At 44.1% G+C, this 23,226-nt stretch overlaps 1 protein-coding gene across 1 annotated transcript in view; it reads right to left on the bottom strand.

Moving 5' to 3' along the window:
* Positions 1 to 22,384, bottom strand: part of ASB18 (ankyrin repeat and SOCS box containing 18) — a 59,661-nt gene extending 37,277 nt beyond the window's left edge. Inside the window, exons 1-3 of the mRNA XM_019523001.1 lie at positions 22,128 to 22,384; positions 9,015 to 9,137; positions 3,971 to 4,238 (exon numbers count right to left, since the gene is read on the bottom strand). Coding sequence (XP_019378546.1) covers positions 3,971 to 4,238; positions 9,015 to 9,137; positions 22,128 to 22,359 — 623 coding nt within the window. The 5' untranslated portion in view covers positions 22,360 to 22,384. The remainder of the gene's footprint in view (positions 1 to 3,970; positions 4,239 to 9,014; positions 9,138 to 22,127) is intronic.
* Between the last annotated feature and the right edge of the window lie 842 nt (positions 22,385 to 23,226).

Here is a 23,226-nt window from a genome sequence, read left to right as displayed (position 1 = left end):
TTTAGTTAAAATGCCCCTGCCACCATTTTGAAGTGCAGGGACACTGAATACGTGAGATAGGGAGGCTGATGGAATGCGCTAATCGGCACGCTTCGGTCCGATGTGCTGTAATTACAGTGCATCAGAGCAGCATCCCTGCATGTCTACAGGCACCCATGTGCCTAATTTCCCCTCTGTTGTTACCAGTTTGCTACCAGTGCAGCTGCACTGATGTTAGTGGAATAATTCCAGCAAGCAAGTCAGGAATAAAGGAGAGGGAGAATTGAGATCAAGAAAAGGTTTTAATTTTTTATTTTTTTTAAGTGAAAATAACCCCCCCCCCCCCAATGGATTGATCCATTTCCAATATGGAAGCCTCTGGAGGGAATAAAAAAGGCAGTGTACCCAGCACATGGTGACTGTGGTGAGGGATGAAGAAGAGGGCGAAAGAAAAGCTGGCAGAGCTGGCCAGCGGGGTGGAGCGGTTGCCCCAGAAGAGCCCAGAAGATGACTTGTTGAACGGAGAGTGTCAAGCAGCCCTGTCCCCTAGCCCTGCCACGCGTGAGTGTGGTGTTGGTGCACAGCCAGTGCACAGAGGGTCCAGGAGCAGACCAAGGCACTGGAGCTGCAGGCAGCAGCTCGGTCCTCCAACCCCTGCACAAAGCAGGGCACCCAGTGCATGGAGGGGCAGAGGGGAGTTGTTAGGAAGGCTAAGGCGGACACAGAACTGGAACTAGTGACCTGGATCAAAAACAACAAGAAGTCCCTTTTTTTAAATAAATAGGGAGTAAAAAGAAGGCACTGGGTAATGTGGGCCCCTTGCAGGACACACTTGGCAATCTGGTGGTTGCACCAGAAGATAAAGCTGACCTCTTTAACAAATTCTTTGCCTCCATATTTCTGAGCAGGGACTGGGACATCCCCCGCACCGGGATCCTGGATGAACTCAGGAGAGGCACAGCCAGGCCCAGGGTCACAGAGAACCTGGTCAGGGAACTTCTGGTGGGACTGGAGATCTTCAAATCAGCAGGTCCAGATGATCTCCACCCAAAAGTGCTGAGGGAATTGGCAGAGGCCATTGCAGGATCCCTGGCACAGCTCTATGAGCACTTGTGGTGCTCTAGTGAGGTGCCAGAGGACTGGAAAAGGGCCAGTGTGGTCCCCATTTTCAAAAAAGGGATGAAGGAGGACCCAGGAAACTATAGGCCCGTTAGTCTTACCTCAGTCCTGGGGAAATGCTTTGAGAAAATTATCCAAAAACACATCTGCGAGGGACCAGCAGGGGAGACTATGCTTAGGGGCAACCAACATGGGTTCATTAGAGGCAGGTCCTGTCAGACCGACCTGGTGGCCTTCTATGACCAGGTCACAAAATCCTTGGCTGCAGGTGTCATGGTGGATGTATTCTTTCTGGACTTTAAGAAGGCCTTTTTGACACTGTTGTTCACCCCATTCTCATCAAAAAATTAGGTGACTGTAGCGTCGATGCCTACACAGGTGACTCGCACAGGAGACGTGTGCTGCGTCGTCAGTGTCTGAAGGAGTTGTGAGTAATCTGGGGAATGGGGTTCCCACAGGGGAGGGAGGCCTACCCCACTCTTGGTGTCCCCAAAGGAAAGGGCTTGCAGGTCAGGGCCTGGGTGAGTTGGGCAGAGTTATGATACCCCCTTTGGACCTTAGGGTACTGCTCTTTTCTTTCTTTTGCCTTTTCTTATCCCCGGGGTAGTTCCTTTCAGGTGTCCACAGCTGCACTTGGGCAGAGTGTTAACTTTGGTTTTAGGTAAACCCTGTGCCTCTCTGTGGGCTCTGCACCTCATTGCTTTGTAACTTCATACCTTATTAGAGCATAAGACTGCATATTGTTCTGTGAACCCCCCTGCTTTGTCTTTCTGACCCCTCGCCCGTATATAGAGCATTTCATTAGCTCTGTAAATATCTATAGCTGTAGTTCATATGTATATTCTATTAAATCAGTATATAGTTAAATCTCAACATGTGTTCTGGCTTTTCTCTATAGGGAGGGGGAGGAAAGCTGCATGCAGCAGGGCAGCTACTCCTCCAACAGTGCATTTGTACCTGGTTAACATCCATTCATTTGGAGAGGGTTATATACCTGAGTACCACCTGGGTTACACTTGCTACTCTCAGATCTTGTTCCCTTGACATTTAACTTTTTTTTGTTTTGCACGTCCATTGAATATCAAACCAATGAAAGCCACAATACTTGGCAGTGGGGGTCCCATGTGTATTTTTTATTCTGTGACTGGTATATGCAACTTCTAGCTATTAAGATTATTTAATATGCTTGGCACTTGAATGGTTTCAAAACTGATATGATAACTAACATTCTGTAGCAAAGCTAACACAACAGAGAACCCCACACTTGTACTATGCTCTCTCATGGAGACAGCTTTGCAATTTTTCTTTATCCAAGACAAGAAAAATCAGACTCATTTTATGGGAGGATGCAAATATTTCCAGGCTTTGCTTACATGTGCTCCATCCAAATCAACTTTGCTAGTCTAAGGGCAACCTGAAAAATCTAGCCATTGTTGGTGCATCAGTTCCTGTCCCTAAGGAAAGGGGTATGAAAACAGTTAAGTTACTATTTTGGTGTATGCATTGGTGCATTTGCCTTGGAGGTTTTACAACTAGAAATCAGCCAGACTAGGCTCTAGTCTAGCTCCATCTCCTCTTGGTTCTATAGGGCTAAAAGCAGTGAAAACTTGTTCCAGTTGCTAACAAAGTAAGAGGATGACACTGTGTACAAAAAGGGGTACATTCTGCTGAATAAGAAGATACCATTTGGATGCAAGTTCTTCTGACATCCATAAATTTACTATTATTATGGGGCCAGGTAGTGCTGCAAGAGCTCCAAGATGCTATACAGTAGGGCTGTGCGAGGCTTCAGGTGCTGAGTCCATTCGGAGGAGATTCAGCCTGATTCAGCGGCTGAATCTCCGAATCTGAATCGAATCAGGAGACCAATAAGAAGGTCTGAATTGATTCAAAGCTCTCCCAGTCAGTTCGGAAAAGATTCAGAGAGCTTTGGAGATTTCGGCAGTCCCTGCTCGCCACTGCAGGGAGCTGGACCTGGACTCTGTGCTGATAAGTAGGGGAGGGGGGGCTGGAGCAGGGGGGACCCCGGTGAGGCCCCATCCCCTGCCTGCGCTCCCAGCCCGGCCCCAGTTCCTGGCTCTTAAAAAAACAAAACAAAAAAACAAAGCCCCCACTCACTGGCTGCTGCAGCAGCTGTTGGGACTCCTGGGGGCTCATGGCAGAGCCCCCATGCAGTGGGGGGCAGTGGGGATCGCCCCCCACCACTTGGCAGCAGCCAGTGAGTGCGGGGCTTTTTTTTAAAGAGCGGGGAGCAGGGCCAGGTGGGGCAGCCATAGGGGGGTGGGTGAGAGCAGGCAGGGGCTGGGAGGCTCATGGCAGAGCGCCCCCCATGCAGCATACCCTCCTACCTGCTCTGAGTGGGAACTTTTCTTTTTTAAAGAGTCAGGAGGCTGCGGCCGGGTGGGGCAGCCATTGACGGGGCTTGTAGAGTGGGCAGGGGATGACGCCTGTCTGATTTGGCCAATTTAGCAGCAGCCAAATCGATTTGGGACAGAGATTCGCATCACTGTCCCCCGAATTGGCCGAATCCAAAGTGAATACTAGCTGCTTTGCACAGGCCTACTATACAGGTTCTAATCCAAAACATAATGGAAGTCTTTTTATGGGATTTAATACAATGTGGATCAAGCCCTCATATGGAAGAACTGATCATAGAGAAGTAGGGCTTGAAGGGACTTCTATAGGACTTCAGCAGTCCAACCCCTTGCCTGAGGCAGGATTATCCCTGTCCATGGGCTGGTACATTAGAAGGTGAAAAGGAAGCTAGGACAGAGACCATTAAATCTAAACTGCAAGTAAAAGGGATGTGATGCTAGTATGAGGGAGAAGAAGGGGGTTAGGTGTACAGGTTGCCTGGGGTGGGCTCTCTTACCCCAGTGTGTTCTGTTTGGTGCACAGGTGAAGTGGTGCCAAGCCTTCATCACTCAGGAGGTTGGGGTTGGCTTTGTGCTCCAGTAGCAGCTCCACGCAGTCTGTGTGGCCCCCTGCACAGGCCTCATGCAGAGCACTCAGGCCTCCTGGAGCCAAGTTGGGGTCTGCCCTCCAAAAGAGCAGGTGACGTAGGCAGGTTGTGTGCCCATGGTTGGCAGCAATACACAGTGGGGTGGTCAACTCCCTTTTGTACTCTAGGGACCACAAGCCTATAGGGCAGAAAAGAGAAGAAAGGTGGTTAAGCCATAAGACTGGGACTCCTGAGAATTGAGTTCTGTGGGACCAGGGGTAAAACTTTTAATTTTAAGTGACCCAACCCGCCTGCCCTCTTCAAAATCAGTACTTCCTTTATCACCGACATAAGGCTGACTCCATTAGTGTTTACACAGCCCTGTTCATACATATTTGAGTGGAAACCAACAGATAAAGAACTGAGTTCCATAGTAGATGGAAATGCCAAAAAGTCTTTCTCTCCTGTGAACAGAATACACATGTGCCCTTTGGTGGCGGGGTGGGGGTGGGGAATGCTAATCTTGGACTATCTATGTCTGTGTGCTGAACTTCTGTTCTTTTATGGATATAGAAGAGTTTCCAATCACTTGTACTGATAAAAGTGTAATGTTTGTACCTGGCCCTGTACATTGCATCTAGTAAGTGTTAAATCTTTCAGCAGTGGGAGCTTCAGTGGTTCAAATGCAGAGCAAACAGGCTTGATATGTGTAAGCCTGGCACACAGTGCATACAGAGGGCGTTTTGGGAAAGTTTCAACCGGCAGAAAATGCCAGGGTTTTAGCAGCTCTTTAATGCACTTTGCTTTTGAACAGAATTACTGACTCCTTATTCCACATAAGTCTGATTTATTTCATTCTGCTTTTTTAGTGTGTGTGTGTATGTGTGTGTGTGTGTGTGTGTGTGTGTGTAGCCATTGCTCTCTCCCTGAATAAATCAGAGGAGTACACTGCATGTTTTTATCTCTCTGAAAACTTTGGGGGTTTCAAAAGGCCTGTTTAAGGCTGTTAGCCACTCTGTGCAATGGTGGCTGTAGGGGAATAAAAATTCCCCAGTGAATACACATCAATGGACAGGATTTCATATGGCAGGAATACCTTCTTATAATGATGGAAGAATCGATATTGTGCCTGTAATGAGCTGCAAAGGGTATCTTATTCACAGACTTAACTTCTTCCCCTGAGCCCCATGCTGCGATGTTTTAAAAGGCTGCTCATTAATTACCTACCTGAATCTAATACAGATTTGTAACCTGTTGGGAGCCTGGACTTATCTCTGAATGTGTAGCTTACTGGGAAAATGTTTGCAGTAGTTCGGTATGGACGGTGCCTGAGCCACAGTATGGATTTGATGTTCTTTTGGACTGGTCATGGCAGCTGCCCTTGCAATGACAGCATTGGTCCCACTGAAAATTCCCTTCTTGAGCTCTTCATGGTCCATTCAGGTGGGTTGGCTCTGCTGCATCCCAGTTCTATAGTGATCAGATGTACCAGCTGTTCTCTTCTACTCTTCCTTCCTCCCTCTCCCCGCTTGCTTTATGTACACGCACTCCCTGTAGATCAAGACGCCATTACACACAGTAGGCCAAGCCCTTTGCAACTCAGAGCATTGGTCTGCGTCAGAACAGGAATACCTTTATCTATCACAGCACGTTGGTGGTATCCTAGTGCCTCCCAAATGTGTAGTAACTTACTTTTCACAGCACCTCTGTGAGGTGCTAAGGGAAGCATCATCCCTTTTTTGCACTGAGGACCTAGGCAGAGAGAGAATGACTTGCTCAAGGGCATACAAGAAGTCTTCTGGAAAGCCAGGAAGTGAACCCCAGTCTCCTGTGTCCCAGAGCAGTACCTTATCTGTGTGAATAGCCTCCTTGCCTTTGTGCATGCCCAAACCCTGAATGTTTTTATTCCCCTTATCTTCAATTATAGACCCAATATGTACCAAGCTGCTTCATTATAGGGAGGATGGATGATATTGATTCACAACAAAGTTTTGAAGGAGATGCTTTATATATATATATATATATATTTTTTTTTTCTTTTTTTTTCTTTTGACTTTCTATTTGTGGGGTTTTGTCCCAGCTTTTCCTGTGGCTTGTGGATCGTGGAGAACACTTATTAGTGCTGTAGAGCTTATGAAACTCGGATGAACATTACTGAGTCCATTCAATACAGTACAGTGACAAACACACAGTAGGGAGAATGTGTGGACTCACTGTGACACATACTTTCTCCAGGAAGTGTTTAAAGAACTGACTAGATAAATCTCACCCCTCAGACATCTGGGATTTGGTTCAAATCTTATTTCTGACACCACTCACAAATCCCTGACACCTAGAACTTCATGGCACCGGCTGAGAGAGACTTCAAATCTCTCTGCTTCAGAAGTATACCCCCTGCCACTTGAGCTAAAGGGACATTTCTGTTAGCTGTTAGTAGGATAGGGCCTGATCTCAATTACGGTTGAGTAAGTGTGACTCTGAGGGGTGGCACATTGTTAACAAGTGGTGTTTTTATTCACCTGTCCATGGGTGGTTAATGTTTGTTCAGAATTCTTGTTAGAGACAATGTAATAATAAGTGTAGTTAAATGTTCATTTATTAACCTACAAGGATTTATTCCCATTTTTACATTGGCTTTATGGAAGCATTTTTCACTTGAATTCTTAGAAAATCCTACCCTGTTTTATTAAGCTCTGTTGAAGCATGTGCCTAAATTCTAGCAGGTGAATAGGTCTACTGGATTCAACTTCACTTGCTTAAAGTTAGGCAAACATTTACATGCACCTAGGCCCCCAGGGTATGGCCTGGTGGCACTCTCCTGACCATCTAAATTCTTTTCCTAAGCTGAAACCAACCAATCTTTGCTGGCTTTTTTTCACTGGCTTCCTGGATGAACTTATTTAATCCCCTTTCTTGCTTTGTGCCTCAGTTGTCCAATCTGTAAAATGGGAGGGGGAAATAATAGTGCCTATCTATCTGTTTTGAGACTGACCAATTAAAAAGTGCTATGCAGCAACTAATTACTGTTTAAATGCCTTGCTGAAGTAGGATTCCAGTCTTCATGAAGGCAAAATCCCCATAAATTTCATCAGGAGTTTTTCCCAAATAAGGGGTTAGTAGAGAATGCACGATTTGGTCTTATTTTATTTATGTAGAGTTCTTTGTAAAGCATAATATACTATGCCATAAAAAGAGTTTAAGAAGTATAACTAGCAAAGTTACATGGGGACTTTCTATAATTCTCCTTTGCTGCCTTGTTTTGTTCCCTCTGACTTTGGCCCAGGATGGCTTTCAGCAACTTGTCATTGTGGTCAAAGCACAGTTTAAAGCTGCTATGAGCATCTTGATTGCTGTTTTTGGAAATGCATTGTTGCCTTTCAGACAAACCAACAAAAATGAGAGGGGATTAGTGCAACTGGTAGTGCATTGTTATGGAAGGTGTTGTACAGCCAGTGAGCTTGGTCCATGGCTGAGAACAGGGCCACAAAGTGTACAGAACATCATTTCCCATGAGGCATTGTGGCCGATCAGGCAGAAGTAAAGATTTAGGCTGACCTGAAACCAAACTAAATATTTTGTTTCCTTCCCTCCCTTCCTCCCCCTTTCCCTTGGTGGAAGATTTCAGCCCTATGTCTTTCAGCAGGGGAAAATGTATTTCAATGAAACTCCCTTTTCTGACCATGAAATAATTAGGTCAAAGTTGTTTTGTTTTTTTGTTTTTACCTGTTTCAGTACTGGGCATGGTCCATTGTCCTTCATAGGCTAAACTAGGGGCACAGTAGGAGGGAAATAGGGTATAGAGAGTGCTCCCTACTTTTCACAGCCCTTCCTTAGTGCTTCAGGTTTCAAAACAGGCTGCGAGGGAGCATGTCTGCAGTACCACGAGCATATCGTGCAGTTCTGAATTACCATGCAATTCCATGGGCCAAGAGCAGGGCCAGCCTTAGGGGTAGGCAACACTGGCGACCACCCAGGGTGCTGTAGTCAGGGGGTGCGCCACGCACACACACACGTATGAGTGGCCCATGAGGACACACAAGTATGAGTAGCCCACGTTCACAGCAGCGCTCTGCCCCAGCCTGCCCTGGCTGATCTCCACACTAGCAGGAGGAGCAGTACCCAGCCTGGCCTGCTCCCACCTCTAGCCGCTGTTCAGGAGGAGCTGGGCAGGGCAGTGTGGGTGGCAGCAGCAGTGCCTGTCTGCCTGCCTGGCACACCACACCACACCACTCCACCTCCCCACTGGACTGTGCCCCATGCCCCTCATGCCTGTGTCTGCCTGCAGCAGCACCACTGACTTGGGAGGGGAGGAGGGGAGCCAAAATAGGATTTTGTCCAGGGCACCATTTTCCCTAAGGTGGGCTCTGGCTAAGAATAGGCAAAACCAGCACAGGTGTGAAATGCTCTGCTTCCAGTCGGGTACAACAGATAACAGACTTCCTTTTCCCTATGCACTGCAGAGTCCCAGGAAACCTTCCCCTTTTCCAAGATGCAGTGTTTGCAGGGTGCCACCTTCTGCAGTGCAGTTCTGCATCCTTTTATCTCTCTCTGCCATGCAAAACGGCACCATCTAGCCAAATGGGACTGTTTGAGCACTATAAACTTCTAATATGCCCAAGTGCTTTAGGCTCCCATGTGCTGTTTTCGAGAATGATTTAGGCTCTTGAACCCCTGAGATTGTTTGTTTTATCTTGGTTCTGCCAGTGAGAATTTGCATAAGCACAGAAATCCCCACCCCCCTTTTTTTTGCTTGGAACACTTGCTAACAGTGAAACACTTCAAACATTCATCACAAAGGTAGAATTCACAGGACAGACAGTATATTAATCGAAACAGAAATTAGCCATCTCTGTAACTTTCTAACAGGTTATTAAACACAGCATAATGCATTTAGAACAAATGCATTACTTCTCTCTCAGTTTGGGTTAGTAAGTGCCTGATTATATTTCAAACTGGTCCTTGCAAGCAAGAGTACCTGACAGTCCAAAAGAGGCCTGGCTTTTCACTTGCCATTCCAGCTCATCTTTATTGATCTCAAAAACCACATTCACATCTTCATAGTATTTATCAATCAGGACCTGGAGATTTCTCAGGTCTCCTGTGACCAGTGCTGCATAGTATTTGTCCACTGGTGCATGGGCTGTTAGTGGGTGCTCTGATTCCGGCTTGGGAAAGATCTGTAGCTTCTCTACAATGGGTCCTGGCAGCTCACCCATGGCAATGCTCTGCAACTGATTTTAGTATAAGATCTAGTAGTGAGGATGGATGGTCTTTTATAGTTTGTTATTTCCATTGTCCTGTTATCATTGTCCAATTATAATCCAGTTAGGGCTCTATTGTTGTTATATTTATAACTCTAGAGGGGTCAGGTGATAATGGTTACTTGATACTGTTAGGGTCATATGGACTTCTGGATGCAGCGACAGTGAGCTTAGACTAGTTACATATATACATATGTATGTAATCACAAGGTGGTAGCTGAGGTCAAATGTTCACAGTGCAGTCTTGTGTCAGCACCTCTGTGATTAAACTCCTGTTTTAATTCCAGACAGCAGCCTGGCAGGGGAACATACAAGTTTAGTCTTTGAGGAAAATTTTTCTCATAATTTAAGATGAGTCAGCCCTGTAACTCCTGTTTTTCCCTGGGAAGCAAATGTTAAGTCACTTGTAGTGCTTCTAGGACTTGTGAAAAAATATGCATTAAGTGTTTTAATCTGAGACTGATTTTTCTCCCCCCCACCCCCGCCAACACTTAGTACAGTTTCTGTTGTACAAAAGACAGCCATTAGATGGGATGTGGTTATCATTCACTGATAAGACTATCCTGTTTACAATTCGGCAGTATCTTCAGAGATCTCTAAGCACTTGGCAAATATTAATGAGTTTGAAACTTTACTGCACCTCTGTGATGGAATGATTCTTATCCCTATCTTATGTCATAGGAAATGGAGAGAAGCCAGTCCTGCTGCCATGCAAGTTAACAGCAAAACCCTCTTGGACTTCTTAGAGGGATCACAAAGGTCTGTGCCTTCACTAATGTCAATGGGAATTTTGCATTGCAGACAGGATCAAGCCCTGTGTAATTTACTCAAGGTCATAGGAAAAGTCTGGCAAACACAATACAGGTCTCCTGACTCCTGTGGCTCAGGGAAAAGACTATACCTCTTTAATGGATAGTTTTGTATAAACTGAAACTTTTTTTAATATCGCTGCCCTAGCGGCCCCACCTCACTCTGTTCTCTGAACTGATAACTAAACATCTCTGCTGGAGAAAATACTCTAAGAACAAATGGTCTAAAGAAATGGGAAAGCATACAAAGCCAGGAAACAAGGTAGAAGTGGAAGGATCTAGGCTTTGTGATACAATTCTGTTGCAGTTTCCAGAGTAAGCAGGGTTAATCTTGGGAGAATGAGAGATTATGTGGGGGCACAGACAGAAGTTACATTTGTCATATGATCAGCCACTTAAAAATGCTTTATAGCCATGCCCTAACAGAAGTGCATGGCTGCAGAGTGCTTTAAAAGTCCCAATCACATAACAAATTAACCCTCATTATATGCGGGCTCAAATGAAGGTACTCCAAAGCAGAGCACTTTCATTAGCTTGCGTCTAATTGGGCAACTGGGCTGATGCAGTCCAGCTTTGCCCCCAGTGCTGTTTGCGTGATGGGAGTGGGGGAGAAAGGAGGGGAGGAAGCTCAGGCTGGGGTTTGCGCAGCCTGTACTGAAGTGGGGGTGGATGGATTGGAGCCCCGACCCTGAGATGGGAGTGCCCCCACCTCTAGTGAAGGCTGGGCAAACTCCAGCCCAAGCTCCCTCCTGTACCCCCTGCCACGCCCCGCCCCCCACCGCTCCCATCTTGCAGACAGTGCAGGAGCTGGGGGAGTGTGGGGTGGTGGCAGAGCTGGGGGAGAGGAGCTGCAAATACTCAGCTCCTGGCTAGATCAGTTCCAAATTAGAGTTTGATCCCCCACACTCCCAACCCAACGGTGAATGTTCTGGGTTGGGAGGGTCAGTCTAACTCATGGGGCTTTCTGTGAAGTGTCATGAGTTAGCCCAGGGAGCTGAACATCTGTCAATGACCTGGGTAATAGTAGGAAGTGGTTCAGCATTTCTGTATAAGGTGTGTGTCACAGCTGTTTCCAATATATCAGTTATCCAGTTTCTCCACATTTTGTTAAGTTTTACTGCTTTACTTTCCTTTTACCTTCTTATTTCTCCATTGTACTGGTGTATGCAGGGACGGATCCAGAGGGGGTGCAGTGGCATGGCTGCACCCCCACTTTTCAAACTGGACTACCCTGTGGGAGCTTTTTGGGACTTTAAAAAAGCCCCCAAAGCAGATGACAATCCCTCCCATCCTTCTCTGTGCTTAAAGGCACATCTCCACCTCTCCTCTTCCCTCCCCTATTGCCTGCTCCAGCTGGGCTGCATGGGGGCTGGCCTCAGTTGGGATAGCAGTGGCAGTGGTGACGTGTGGGGGATGGAGTCCTTCACCCTGTCTGATTCCCCCAGGAGCAGGTGTGGGGAGAGGAACCCTCAACCCATAGCCACTGCCACTGTTGTCTTTGCTGAGCTCCATGCAGCCAGCTGGAGTGGGCAGCAGTGGCTCTGAAGTTTCTCTTACCCCGGGAACAGAGGGGAAATCAGCAGTGGCAAGCAGGGAGGAGAAAGAGGGGGAGAGGAGGGAATGGCATGCGTCTTGGAGCATGGAGCAGAAGGGGAAGGGGGTTCTTACTTGCTTCGGGGACTTTAAATAAAGAGCACTGAGGGGTGAAAGGCTCAGTGTTGAGAGTGCAGTCACCCCTTCAGCACAGATTGCTGCTCCCACAACACCTTTGCTAAATCCTGGATCTGTTCAGGAGAGGGAGAGCACATCACTACGGAAGTCACACTGAACTTCTGCAGTATGGAGTCTAGAAATATCAGGCTGGATCCCAGATGCACGCTTGATCTAAAGAACCTCAGTCCTTTGAGGGAAGCGTAGTCTTGACGTTTGGATTCAGATCAGATTATTCTCAATGCTTACAGACTGATGAATCCTCAGCTCCTTGATATTTTACTTTTTCCTTTAGACTTTGAAAAAGGAGACTCTTCCTGAATTGTATATTGGCTTGTATCCATGTACTCAAAGCTTTATATACATCTCTCTCCAGTTTTCACATGACCTATAGCCTGGAGTTGCTCTGTCTGGTCTTGACCAAGCCTCTTTGCCTAAAGTGTTACTCTGCCTTGTTCTGCTTGATATAACATCACTCAGAGCCTTTTTAAAAGACAATTGTCTTTTAAGCAATGGCAGGAAAACTTTCTGGAGGAGTGCAAGACAGCAATGAATGTACAGTTTGTGTTTGGACTGGAATAAGTCTACTTGGTTAATATTTTTGGAGTTTGCTATATTCCAGCAAATAAATTCATAGCAGTATTTTGTATTGCTGTAGAGGAAACCTGGTTTCAGCTCCTGATCTTTTATTGACCATACAATAAGCAACTGTGAATGCCATGAGCTCTCTGCTATTGTAGAAAGAGTTTACCCTCCTTGTGTGGGATAAGCAGTCCAGGCAGATCAGTCCTACCCTGGTGTAAGTCTATGCAAGAGGACATATTGTAAATGGAAAGGAAGGGGTGTGTGTAACATGAGTGGGAAATGGAGGAAAATTCTCAGAATCTAAACAGACCTTAAAAAGCTAGAGACAGTGGATTGTACTGATCAGAGCTACATTTGATCTTCCTTTTGTTATAAGCTTTGATTTGCATACAATATACCAGGCATTGTGGTCAGTGCAGGGACAAGTAATATCATTACAAGCATTGCTGACATGTCAGTTAAAAATAGTCATGACTGGCAGCATTTTAAAAATCCCTCAGTATTCATGAGTGGTGCATGTAACAGAGTCTGTCTCAATTACTTCACTCACATGCCAGCTAAGGCAAGATTTTTTTTTTCCACCAGTGAGTGGCTGTGGCAAGGCTAGGAACAATAAACCATATTTTTTAGTTAATCTGTGGGCTTGATAAACAGGATTGAGTTACTGGTTTTGGACTGGTGTGGATTGGGCAGTTATATCCTGGGTGTCTGGGCTTCTGATAAAAAAACAAACAAACAAACCTTGGGTCCATAGAAGTGTTGTGGTGGATAAACAATTAATAAAGAAAGCTTATTAGATAGGTTGCTAAGAAAGGCAAGAGCATAATGCTTCCTAGCTTCCAGCTTTTTACTCAAATTGTCATGAGTTGTTAGAAGGGATGTACAATCTTAGTACCTGTGAGAGACCTGGGGCATTTCTACATAATCTTCTAGGTGCTCTTAAAACTACTGCTGAGAAATGAGCCCACTCTGCTTGCTCCTGCACTGTGTGTGATGCATGCTGAAAAAATGTTGTATGGTGGTTGTTAGGCCCAGCACCACCCGCAGGAGTGTACTGGAGATTGAGATAATCTTTCCCAGGTTTTGGCCAGCAGTGCCCACAGGCAGGAGTGAGTGAGCAGGCTGCTTTCTCAGTGATGGTTTTGAAATTGCTGCAGAGGCAGTATAGATGCCCATTGGTTCAAGGAAAGGAAACTGGATAAGGACACGGGAGAAATCCTAGCACCCGTGATGGCAATTGGAAGTTTAAAAGCTAGTATTTTACCCAGGTGGCTTGCTTTCTGACCCCTTGGATTTGCTTGCTTCTAGATTGCATAGCATGTCTTAGTTAACTCATCCCTGGGGACCTGGTGGAGAGAAATGGCATTTGACAGTCCTTTAGCTGGGTAGCTCCTTTTAGGATCAGGGCTTATGGGTTTCTTTTGTTTTTTGTAAATGTCATTTTATGCCTGAGGTTCTAGAAATGAATTTTAAAAGTTTATAAAAAAAAAAAAAATACTGGAAACAATTATGATCGGAACTCTGGATATTTCTTTTCCAGTCTCACTTAAAATATTATCTGCCTGTTACTGGCACTAACACCTTTTTCATACGTAGACCTCTGAGGACTGTCTCATTATCCATTGAATAGGAAGTGGGCATAGAGAGGGAAAATGACTCACCCAAGGTCATTCAACAACTCAGTGGCAGAGGCAGAAAGAGAGCCCAGGTCTCCCAAGTCCTAGTGTGGTGGCCCAGCCACACTGTCTCATCTAACAGACCACAAATGGGGAGACACCATGACCTAGCAGACATCTTGTCTTACTCAACAGGGGAAATACTGTGACCCTAAGGCAGTTTTCCTAGGGACAGGGGATGACCACTTTTATGGTATGGGGTAGTACTTGGGTGGAGGTAAGGTATAGTTAACCTCCCACTTTCATTTCCAGTGGGAAGATCTTGGCTTTACACCCACTTTATGGAACTGAGAGACTCTTCTCTAGCTTGTTCTTGCAGCCATATGGCTGAGGGCAAGCAAAAAAACTCAGGGGCATCTGAACCCCAAGCCTATGGGCTTGGCCTGCACATAGGATGCCTGCCAAATGATTTGCAAATATCTGAAGCCCCAGGTGGGGGTGGAGGATGTTTGCTGGTAGTCGGGCTGCATGGGTTTTGAATGAATCATGGATTTGGAATTGATTTGGCTAATTTGGCTTGGAACACAAAAATTTCATTTGAAAAGGAAAAAAAAAAAAAAGAGACCATAAATTGGCACACACCACGAGAAGGAAATATGGTCTTATTGATTATGTCTACAGGGCAGACTTCAGCATAGTGTAGCACTAACCATAAATGAATTAGCTTGGGTACTGGAAGCTGTCTTGCTGCAACACTACAGAGCTCCATGTGTGCTAATTCTCCTCGCTTCTCTGCACTACACTGCAGCCTTTGGAGAAAGTGTATCCTCTCTTTACTGTGTACTGCATTTTTAAAACTAGAAGTCTCTCTCTACCCTGCAGCCTGGAAATAATCATGAGGCAGTTGCTATTAATGTTCAGCTCAACAGGCAGCATAACTTCAGTGACAGTATGTCAGCGAGCTCTTAGGGTGTGTCTACACTGCAGTCATAGCAGACTGCAGTGCAGTGCAGGCACGACCAATTTAGCTTTAATTTTCTTGTGTTAGCCACTGACAACAACTTGGCTGCAGCATAACCATGACTGGTGTGGGATGATTTACCCTGTGCCTTGGCTGAGCTCTGTGCTGCCCCAGGTAGATGGATGCTAGTGTAAAGTCACTGCAGTGGCTTCAGACCTAATACTCTTTGGTTTTCATAATTTTATATGGAAAATATAATAGTTAATTTATTGTAGCACAGTCAGAAATAACATCAGTGATGGTAAACTATCACGCCCTGATCTTGGAGAACATGACATACTCTTGGTGATTTTTATACAAAATGCTCTCTGCAGTCACTGTACAGAGCAGGAACTTTTGCTAACAGAGGGCCAGATTGCGATAAGTGACTCATTGCTCACTCTGATGAAACCAATGAGACTAGTTGTGGTGGAAGAAACTTTCCCACCTGAATAATCGGTCCCACTGTGATCTGAGTTTTGGTATTTCGGTCATCTTTCTTCCCTTGAGAGGCAGCATGACCTTTGAAAGGGGAGTTTGCTCTCAGCTGCTGGTCTGTGGCCTGATGGCAAGCTCTAGCTATCATGGGTGGGCTGCAAAGGTGGATATAGGGAGGTTTGGCCATCCCACTGCAAATGTTCCTGTGTTGTGCTGAGATATGATGTGGCTCCTCATGTGCTGTTTCCTGAATGGGAAGTCGCTTAGTACAGCTCTGAGGCAGAGCCAGTTAGCCTGGCTACAACACCATGCTAACACAGCTGTACTGCTGCTTGTTTCAGAGGTAGTAAGAAGAGAGCTGCATGGTGCTGCCTTTGCCCACATAGTGCCACACTAGGGTGGCTATACCAGCTCATATCCAGCGTTGTGTGCATTACTTGATAGTTGTCAAGGTGGACCATGAGATTAAAAATATGAGTACCTCTGACCTGGAGGATAGTGCACTGGATTGGGAGTCAGGAGACATGATTTCTAAGTCTAGATCTGCTAAGGACCTTCTGGGTAACCTTTGGCAAGTCATTTGACCTTTCTCTCTGTGTTTTTCTCTGTATATAAAACAAGCATCACAATGCTGAGCTCAGTATGTAAAGTGTTCTGAAATTTCTGTGATGAAAATCTCTAGGTAAGAAGCAGTGGTGGTATCAATTGATGCAAAGGAAGTTTTGGGGGCTGATCCTGAATATACTTATACATATAATTATACATTGTATGCTGCTCAGTAGGGTTACTCACATGAGTAAAGTTACTCGCATCTACTTTTGCAGGATTAGGCCCATAAAGTTACAGCACACAAGTGTGCCTGCTCCATTAGCGGTAGCCTTGCAACCATTAATCTTTAATATGTTATAGTATTTTAACCTTCTTTCTGAATATGGATGTTTGCAGAGTACACCTCATTTAACAAAACATTAAGCATTTTGCTTCCTCAGATCAAGTGTATCTATTAATAATGACTTAAATTGTCTGAGCTGATTTCACATTATTAGGAAAACTCATTCCTGTCACATGAAAGAACAAATATGCCAAACTGAAATGACTAAGTTAAGAGCATGTTTACCAACTTACTGCCCTTCAGCTGCTATATAACAACTTAGTTCATAACGCTATAAAGGCTCAAAATTGTAACAATTAAGATTGTCATCCCCAAGGGCTCCAAAATCATATGGTTGGCTTAAAAATTATGGTATCTTAAAATGTATACTTTTGGGTGTTATCTTGTCCTTTTGGCTCATGTCTCCTTCTGATATTTGTCAGGTTTGAAAACTTTTCCTCACAACCAAGTGAACAAGGGTTTTTGTTAAAATGAAATTTAAGATTGCTGTATTATTAAAAAAAAAATCCAAGCCTCTGTATATCAGGGTGGGCACAAGAGTTGGTAACACTAAACATTTCTTGTCCAACAATCGACTAGTAAGGAATTTAAAAATAAATAATGGTAAAGCATGATTCACTCATTTGCAAATATGTAAATACAGCACTGAACTGAGCAAAAGACACTTGGGCAGCGCTTATTCAGATTTTTAAAACAAGTTGTCTTTGAGCAAATATTGGATGCTAGTCATTAAATGAAATTTGAAGTTGTAAATGCAAACATTTAGTTTGATCTATTTTAAGCTTTTTAAGGAGAAGAAATTATTTAGAGCTTAACTTCTAGTTTTCTTTTTTGTGCAGTATTTTTTCCCTAAGAGTGTGGGTTAAGTAAAAAATTTGCATTTTTAAAGATCCAGATTTCTGCTTTTAGCAAACAACTTTGGGAACGTGAAGTTGACACACAAGCCTGTCTCTTCTTTGCTCTTTCAATGAATTACATTTACTCTGCCATGTTTTTGACTGTGGTGTCCTAGTGAAAATGAGTCTTCAGAGATCTACATCCCAGTTTTGTTTTTCTTGTTGTTCAGTCTTGTTGTGTTATTGTGAATAGAGGGAGACGAAATCTGTTGTTACAGAGCAGGGTTCCTTTTTCTGAGGCATCTGATTTCTAGAAACAGCTTGTTCCATCACAGCAATGCTGACATTCATAATTACTTTACTGATTATTCACTCATGGAACAGAAACATGGCATTTGACCTAGGTATCCAGTTTAAACAGCTCAGACTGGCACATCAGATACTTGCAATAGGCTATCTGTTCACAAGTTAAGACCAAGTACTAACTACCAAAATTATCAGGAAATGGTTTTGAATAAGGATTACATTTGAAAAAAAGAAAACCCCAGCAATCTGTTTGCAGGCAATTTGGAGAAAGCAAAATGTATCCAATAAACATAGTCATCGAAATTATTAACAAAAGCTTATACCTCAAGTAGAAGCCTGAAACCGATTCTTTGTTGTTATAGGTGGATACAGGAATTTGAAAAAAGAGGTGGACAGACTGTGCCAGGGCAGCAACTGCTGCAGACTTTTTTGAGTCCCTGAAGCAGGTAAGACTCCGTTCCTCCATCCCCCTACTCCTTCCTGCTCTTCCCCCCGCCTCCCCAGCACAGATACTTCCTTTCCCATTCCCCATCTCCAGCAGGGTTGGACCAGAGTTGTCTTTAGGCATAGGGAGGGGAGATGCACTTGCTGCTGCCACTGTCCCCACCTGACATAGGGTCAGGGGGACCCCAGAGCTGCTCCTGTCCCACTCCAGCCACAGCTTCTGTGAGGGGCTGTGTGTCATGCTGAGCTCAGCCTAGGACAGTGGTGGCAGGAAGGTCCCTCATTCCAGGTGCTCCCACTCCGTGCCACATCCCACTGGCTGTCTTGTGCTGGAAGGAGGACTGCTGGCTACTGCTACTTGTTCCCAGCTAAGGCCAGCACCCTGCACAGCTGCCCTCTGCAACTGGAGCCCCTGGGCCTGCAGGGGAAACGGTAAAGGGCAGGGACCCACCTACTGCTGCCACTGAGCCCCAGCACCCTGCACAATGGCTGCTTGCAGCCTCCAACTGGATTGGGGCAAGAGTGGTCCTGAGTCAGTTGGTGGCAGTGGCAACAGTGTGGATCCCCATCTTCCTCACCTGCTCACTATTTGGTCCCTCTGGGTGTCCCACACCAGCCGGGGGCTCCAGCTGTGCCTGAGACTTTGCAGGGACCCAGGCAATTGGGGCATGGGGAACTGGAGCTACCAACATATGATCTACACTGTGGAAGTGGGGGTGCATCTTTGCCATTGCACCCTCCTGAGCCTGCCTTTGTTTGTTATCCTGCATCTGGTTCAGTTGTTTATATTGGTGTAATGTGAGATTTTTTTAGAATAAACACCTGCCATTCTAATTTGGGAGGATTTGGGGGTGGGGGAAGAATTGGGGGTGGATCTGCAGATTATTTTGGTTAGTTGAGACCAGGAAGAACAACGCGGGCTTTCAAAATACCCTCATCCAGGTTAAGTGAATGGGCAGCCTGATGGCAAATGCAGTTCAGTTTCAGTCCCTGCAAACTAATATACACTGGAGGGGGAAAATGTAAGCTCCTCACACAATAATGGTACAAACTTTGGAGGGGGATATGGATGTTGCAGTCAATAGTTTAATCATATTTTTTTTATTTTTTTTTTTTTGTGACTAGATAAGTAGAGCTGGGGAAGAAAATTTGAGGGAAAGTTTTCCGTCAGAAAATCTCAGTTTGACAAAACTGACACGTTTAGACTTTAAATCATTTTGATTCAATAGAAAATTCCCCTCAAGCTCTAATAGTAGTGTAGCTGTTTCCCCTGCAGCCTTCTAAACTTTTTTTCAGGAAGGCAGAAAAATTAAAGCATTTTGTGTAATTATAAACGAAGAAGTTGAAATGTTTGTTTGCTACTTCATCTCCTTAATGCCTACATATAAATTTCACCTGAATTGAATACTGACTTATAAAAAAATCAAATTTCTGTTTAGTAGATGTTGCAACTCTTCCTATTATTGTATCCCTGTGTGCTGTTATAAAATGGTAAAGTGAGTAATGATGTGTGAAGCTATGGCAAATTGACCTCATGCCACGTAGCTTGTGAAATTCCATTGCTTACGGTAGAAGTTTGCTAATTAGCACACGCCGTAACATGGTCTCTCACAGCAGTTTCTCCTTCACTCCTCAGCAACAGCTCAGTACAGTAGCGAAGTCTCATGTTACCAAGACTTCATTATTTTCATAAATTACACTAGAGAATGCTTACCAGTACACCATGGAGCATTATAAATAATTAAACTTCATTTGTCAAAGTCAATGCATAACATATAGTATGATGCATTATCCTGTCTCTACTAAACTATGAGTTCTCCTCATTGCTAATCCATGAAATTTTGTAACCTGCCATGGCGCTTTCAGTCATCAGTGTGAAATAACAAGATTTTACTTTTTTGCTTAAAGATGTGGGATGACAGAGAGAAATGATTGTCAAACTTTGAACCCAGTTGACTTCAAATTTGAGAAGAGTAGGACTTGAATTCCTCCATGTTATCACCACCCAGTCTTCTTCCTCTGGGTACCCCAATATATGTTCCTAAGTGCATTGTATTTGTTAATTTATCCTTACAGCTATAGAAGGTTCATGAAACCTTTGAAAACCAGGTGCTAGGAAACTGTCTACATGCACAAAAGCTGCCTATGGCAGAGCTGAAAATTAAACCTACATTTCCTGAGTCCTTAGGTCAGTCCATTAGCCATAAGCCCATCCTTTTAGGCTGTGCATCTTTATCTACCTCTTTGTAACTTATCTTAATGCAAAGTCCAAAGACTAATTTAATACAAGGTATTCAGGTAGTGGCCTTTCCACATCCTTATTCACAGAACTAGTGTAAATCATTAATTCTACCAGACCCCTGACAACACTTGCTTCTGCTTCTTTTCTCCCTAGTTGCTCCTGTGGTGCCCCGCTCCTGTGTCTAATGCTGAATGGGAAATGCAAAGAGAAATTTAAAAGATTGTTTTCTAGGCTAAGTTCTTTCCACCTGGCTAGTCTGCCTACTGTTCTTTCCTTCTTGTGACTCTCCCTTGTTTTAAAGCATTTCATATAATTTTTTGTTCAAAGCAGAAGAAATAGGAGAATAATATGCTCCTGCATAGATTAGACAATAGCAGGGCAACACTCTTTTTGTATCCAGAAAAAGAACCCATCCTTTTGCTCTCTTTTATGAAGAATTTTTATTAAGGTTGCAGAGCCGTACATCTGTAGCAGCTGCAGTGTAGACAGAAATCCAGAAGGCTTGGAGGCTGTCTTGAGAGCTATAGAAATCCTCTACCAAGCTCAGGCCTCATCTCCATTTCCTGCCTTCCTCTGAGAAATGGGTACAAACCACTGTTGACATCTAATCTATCTGTTGTATTTATTGTTCATACAGGCTGCATCTACACATGCCTTTATTGCAGAGTAGACTAATTAGCCGCAGAGGAAAGTATCTATACATGTGACGCTATTAGGTGGCAGTAGACTAATTAACACTGTCAGGGACAGTATTATATTATAGCGGAGTAATTAACTGCAATTAAATGCACATGTAGGTGCTGACCATAGGTGAAAATTGTACCCGGTCAGCCCAAGCAGCAGGGGGTCTCCTACCTGCCACCTAGCCACAGGGCTCTGCACTTGCAGCACCCTCATATCCCTTGCTGCTCGACGCTGCCACCCAGAGCCTGGGCCAGAGCAGGGCAGGAGCGGCTCTGGGATAAACTGCTCAGGAGTTTATTGCTACAAATTAATTGCACGTGTAGATGTACAGAGTTGTAACAATTCCTCTTGCACATTGTATACATAAATACAATACAGTATAATTTAAATACAGTATAATTTCTGGTTGCTTTACTTTTTAAAAATGAAGTAGTGTTTAAAGTCTGGTATAAAGATTTTCTTTTAAAGGTCCAGTTCAAAGTCCAACAAAGAGTTGAATGATAAGTACTTTGGGGGTTGGTGGTGACCATTTCAGTACAACATGAAATCCTCCTGGTTTGAAAACATAGCTGTAAAGGAAGTGAAGTAACTCTGAGCTGTTTAGGGGAGGAATTTGGGGATCAGCAACATGAAGCCAGAGAAACAAAAGAGGCACATCAATATCGGAATGATCGAAGAGCTGAGTGCAAGGATTGCAACCAAAAAAAAAAAAAAAAAAAGCTTCATGCCCAGAATGTGGGCTAGTGAGGTCCATTCAGTTCTTGGCTTTGTTTTTAAAGACTCTGGTTCAAATTCTGTTTTACTGGCAGAGGAGGAAATCGGTGGTAAACCTTACAAATGTTATCTGCTTGGAAATCATTCTAACACATGGTAGGACTGAGAAATGTTTCTTAAAATGCAAAACCCTCCAAATTTTCTCTTTGATTCTGACCTAGTTGCTGCATGTAGGGGGGAGCCAGCATACCTGCATAATGTCTGGTTGCTTTAAACATGACGAACAAGCATACCATAGAATCCAGTAAAGAGGTGGGACTGGTGTGATTAACTTAGCTTGAAGTTTGTGGTTTTTTTTTTTTTTTTGTGCACCAGCTTATAGCCTGGCAAACCTGCTGGAATAACTCTAATTCACTGGAAAACAAGCCTTCATCTATCAAACATCTTCCCTGTCATGAATGCTAGTTTTTCGCATAATTAAAAAGAAACTGACATTCTATGATAGGCATATCTCTCTCCTCATTTTTTGTAACAGGAAACATCACAGTTACCTACTAGCACCAAAGGGTGCAGCTGAGCTGAAGGTTCCTTCATCCAGTCATCGTTCGATAGTTCTATGGTGGCATTCACATGCTTAACTTCGGCACAAATCAGATCCATCACTGTCTTCTCATTCCCGGTGTCCAGAGCAGACTTCAATTTTTTTACCAAATCTGAATTGAGTGGGTGATCAGGAATACAGTCAAAGCTGGACTTTTTCAATACTTTGCTTGTGGGAAACATTTTAATATAGGGTACAAAGTCAGACAGTTCTAAATTAGTATTGTGTGTGTGTGCGCGCGCGTCTGCTATAAAAAGAATGTGCTCAGATTACACCAGTGGGGAATTAAAAGCAGAGAAACAGCCAGATAGAATGGAGCCACTGAAAAGAACCATGCACAATAAACCATCTTTTGAAAGGTGGAGGTGGTTTTTGTTAACTTTGTATTTATACAATAAGTATAGCAGGGGGAAATATTGAGAGAGGCCCTTCCAGAGGACTTGCACAGGAAAAGCTGTTGCATTCAAAACCTGTCACGTGGAACAACTCCCACCTCCCCCCCTACTCCGGTGCTTAAAAAATAGTTTGCTCAGATGAGAGTTTCAAAATTTGTGCCCAACAGGAGAGAACCCTATTGATATTTTTTTCACTTGAGAAATCAATTCCCATTCAGCAAATGGTCTGTCTTGCTGTACCTGTCCAGTTTGACCAGAACTTTGTTTTAATTTACAGTTTTCTTCTTGTCTGTTGAGAAGACAACAATTATCCTAAGAAAAGGATACAAGTAAAACAAGGCCATACTCAAGAAAAGAGTCTACTAATTTAAGCATTTCATCACATATTGGGTGTATTTGAATTGTAGGGTCGATCTAAAGGGGTGTTTTGGGGAGAGGGGATAAAAGTTCCACATGCCTATGTACCATGCTTTGGCTAAACTGGAAAAATGCTTGTCTAGATGGCAAGAATTTTCATTAGTGAGGTGACTTTGTGACTTAGTGGTATACTTTGAGTTTAGCAAGTCTTTTGATACAGTCTCCCGCAACATTCTCTCATCCAACCTGTACTTCCTTAGCTTATAGTTTCATAGTTTCATAGATTTAGGGTCGGAA

This window comes from Gavialis gangeticus, unplaced genomic scaffold (genome assembly GCF_001723915.1).
Source record: "Gavialis gangeticus isolate Ggan-Ray unplaced genomic scaffold, GavGan_comp1, whole genome shotgun sequence".
Classification (NCBI taxonomy): Eukaryota; Metazoa; Chordata; order Crocodylia; family Gavialidae; genus Gavialis; species Gavialis gangeticus.
The sequence above is the reverse complement of the archived record's forward strand: the minus strand, read 5'-3'. Positions and strand labels throughout refer to the sequence as shown.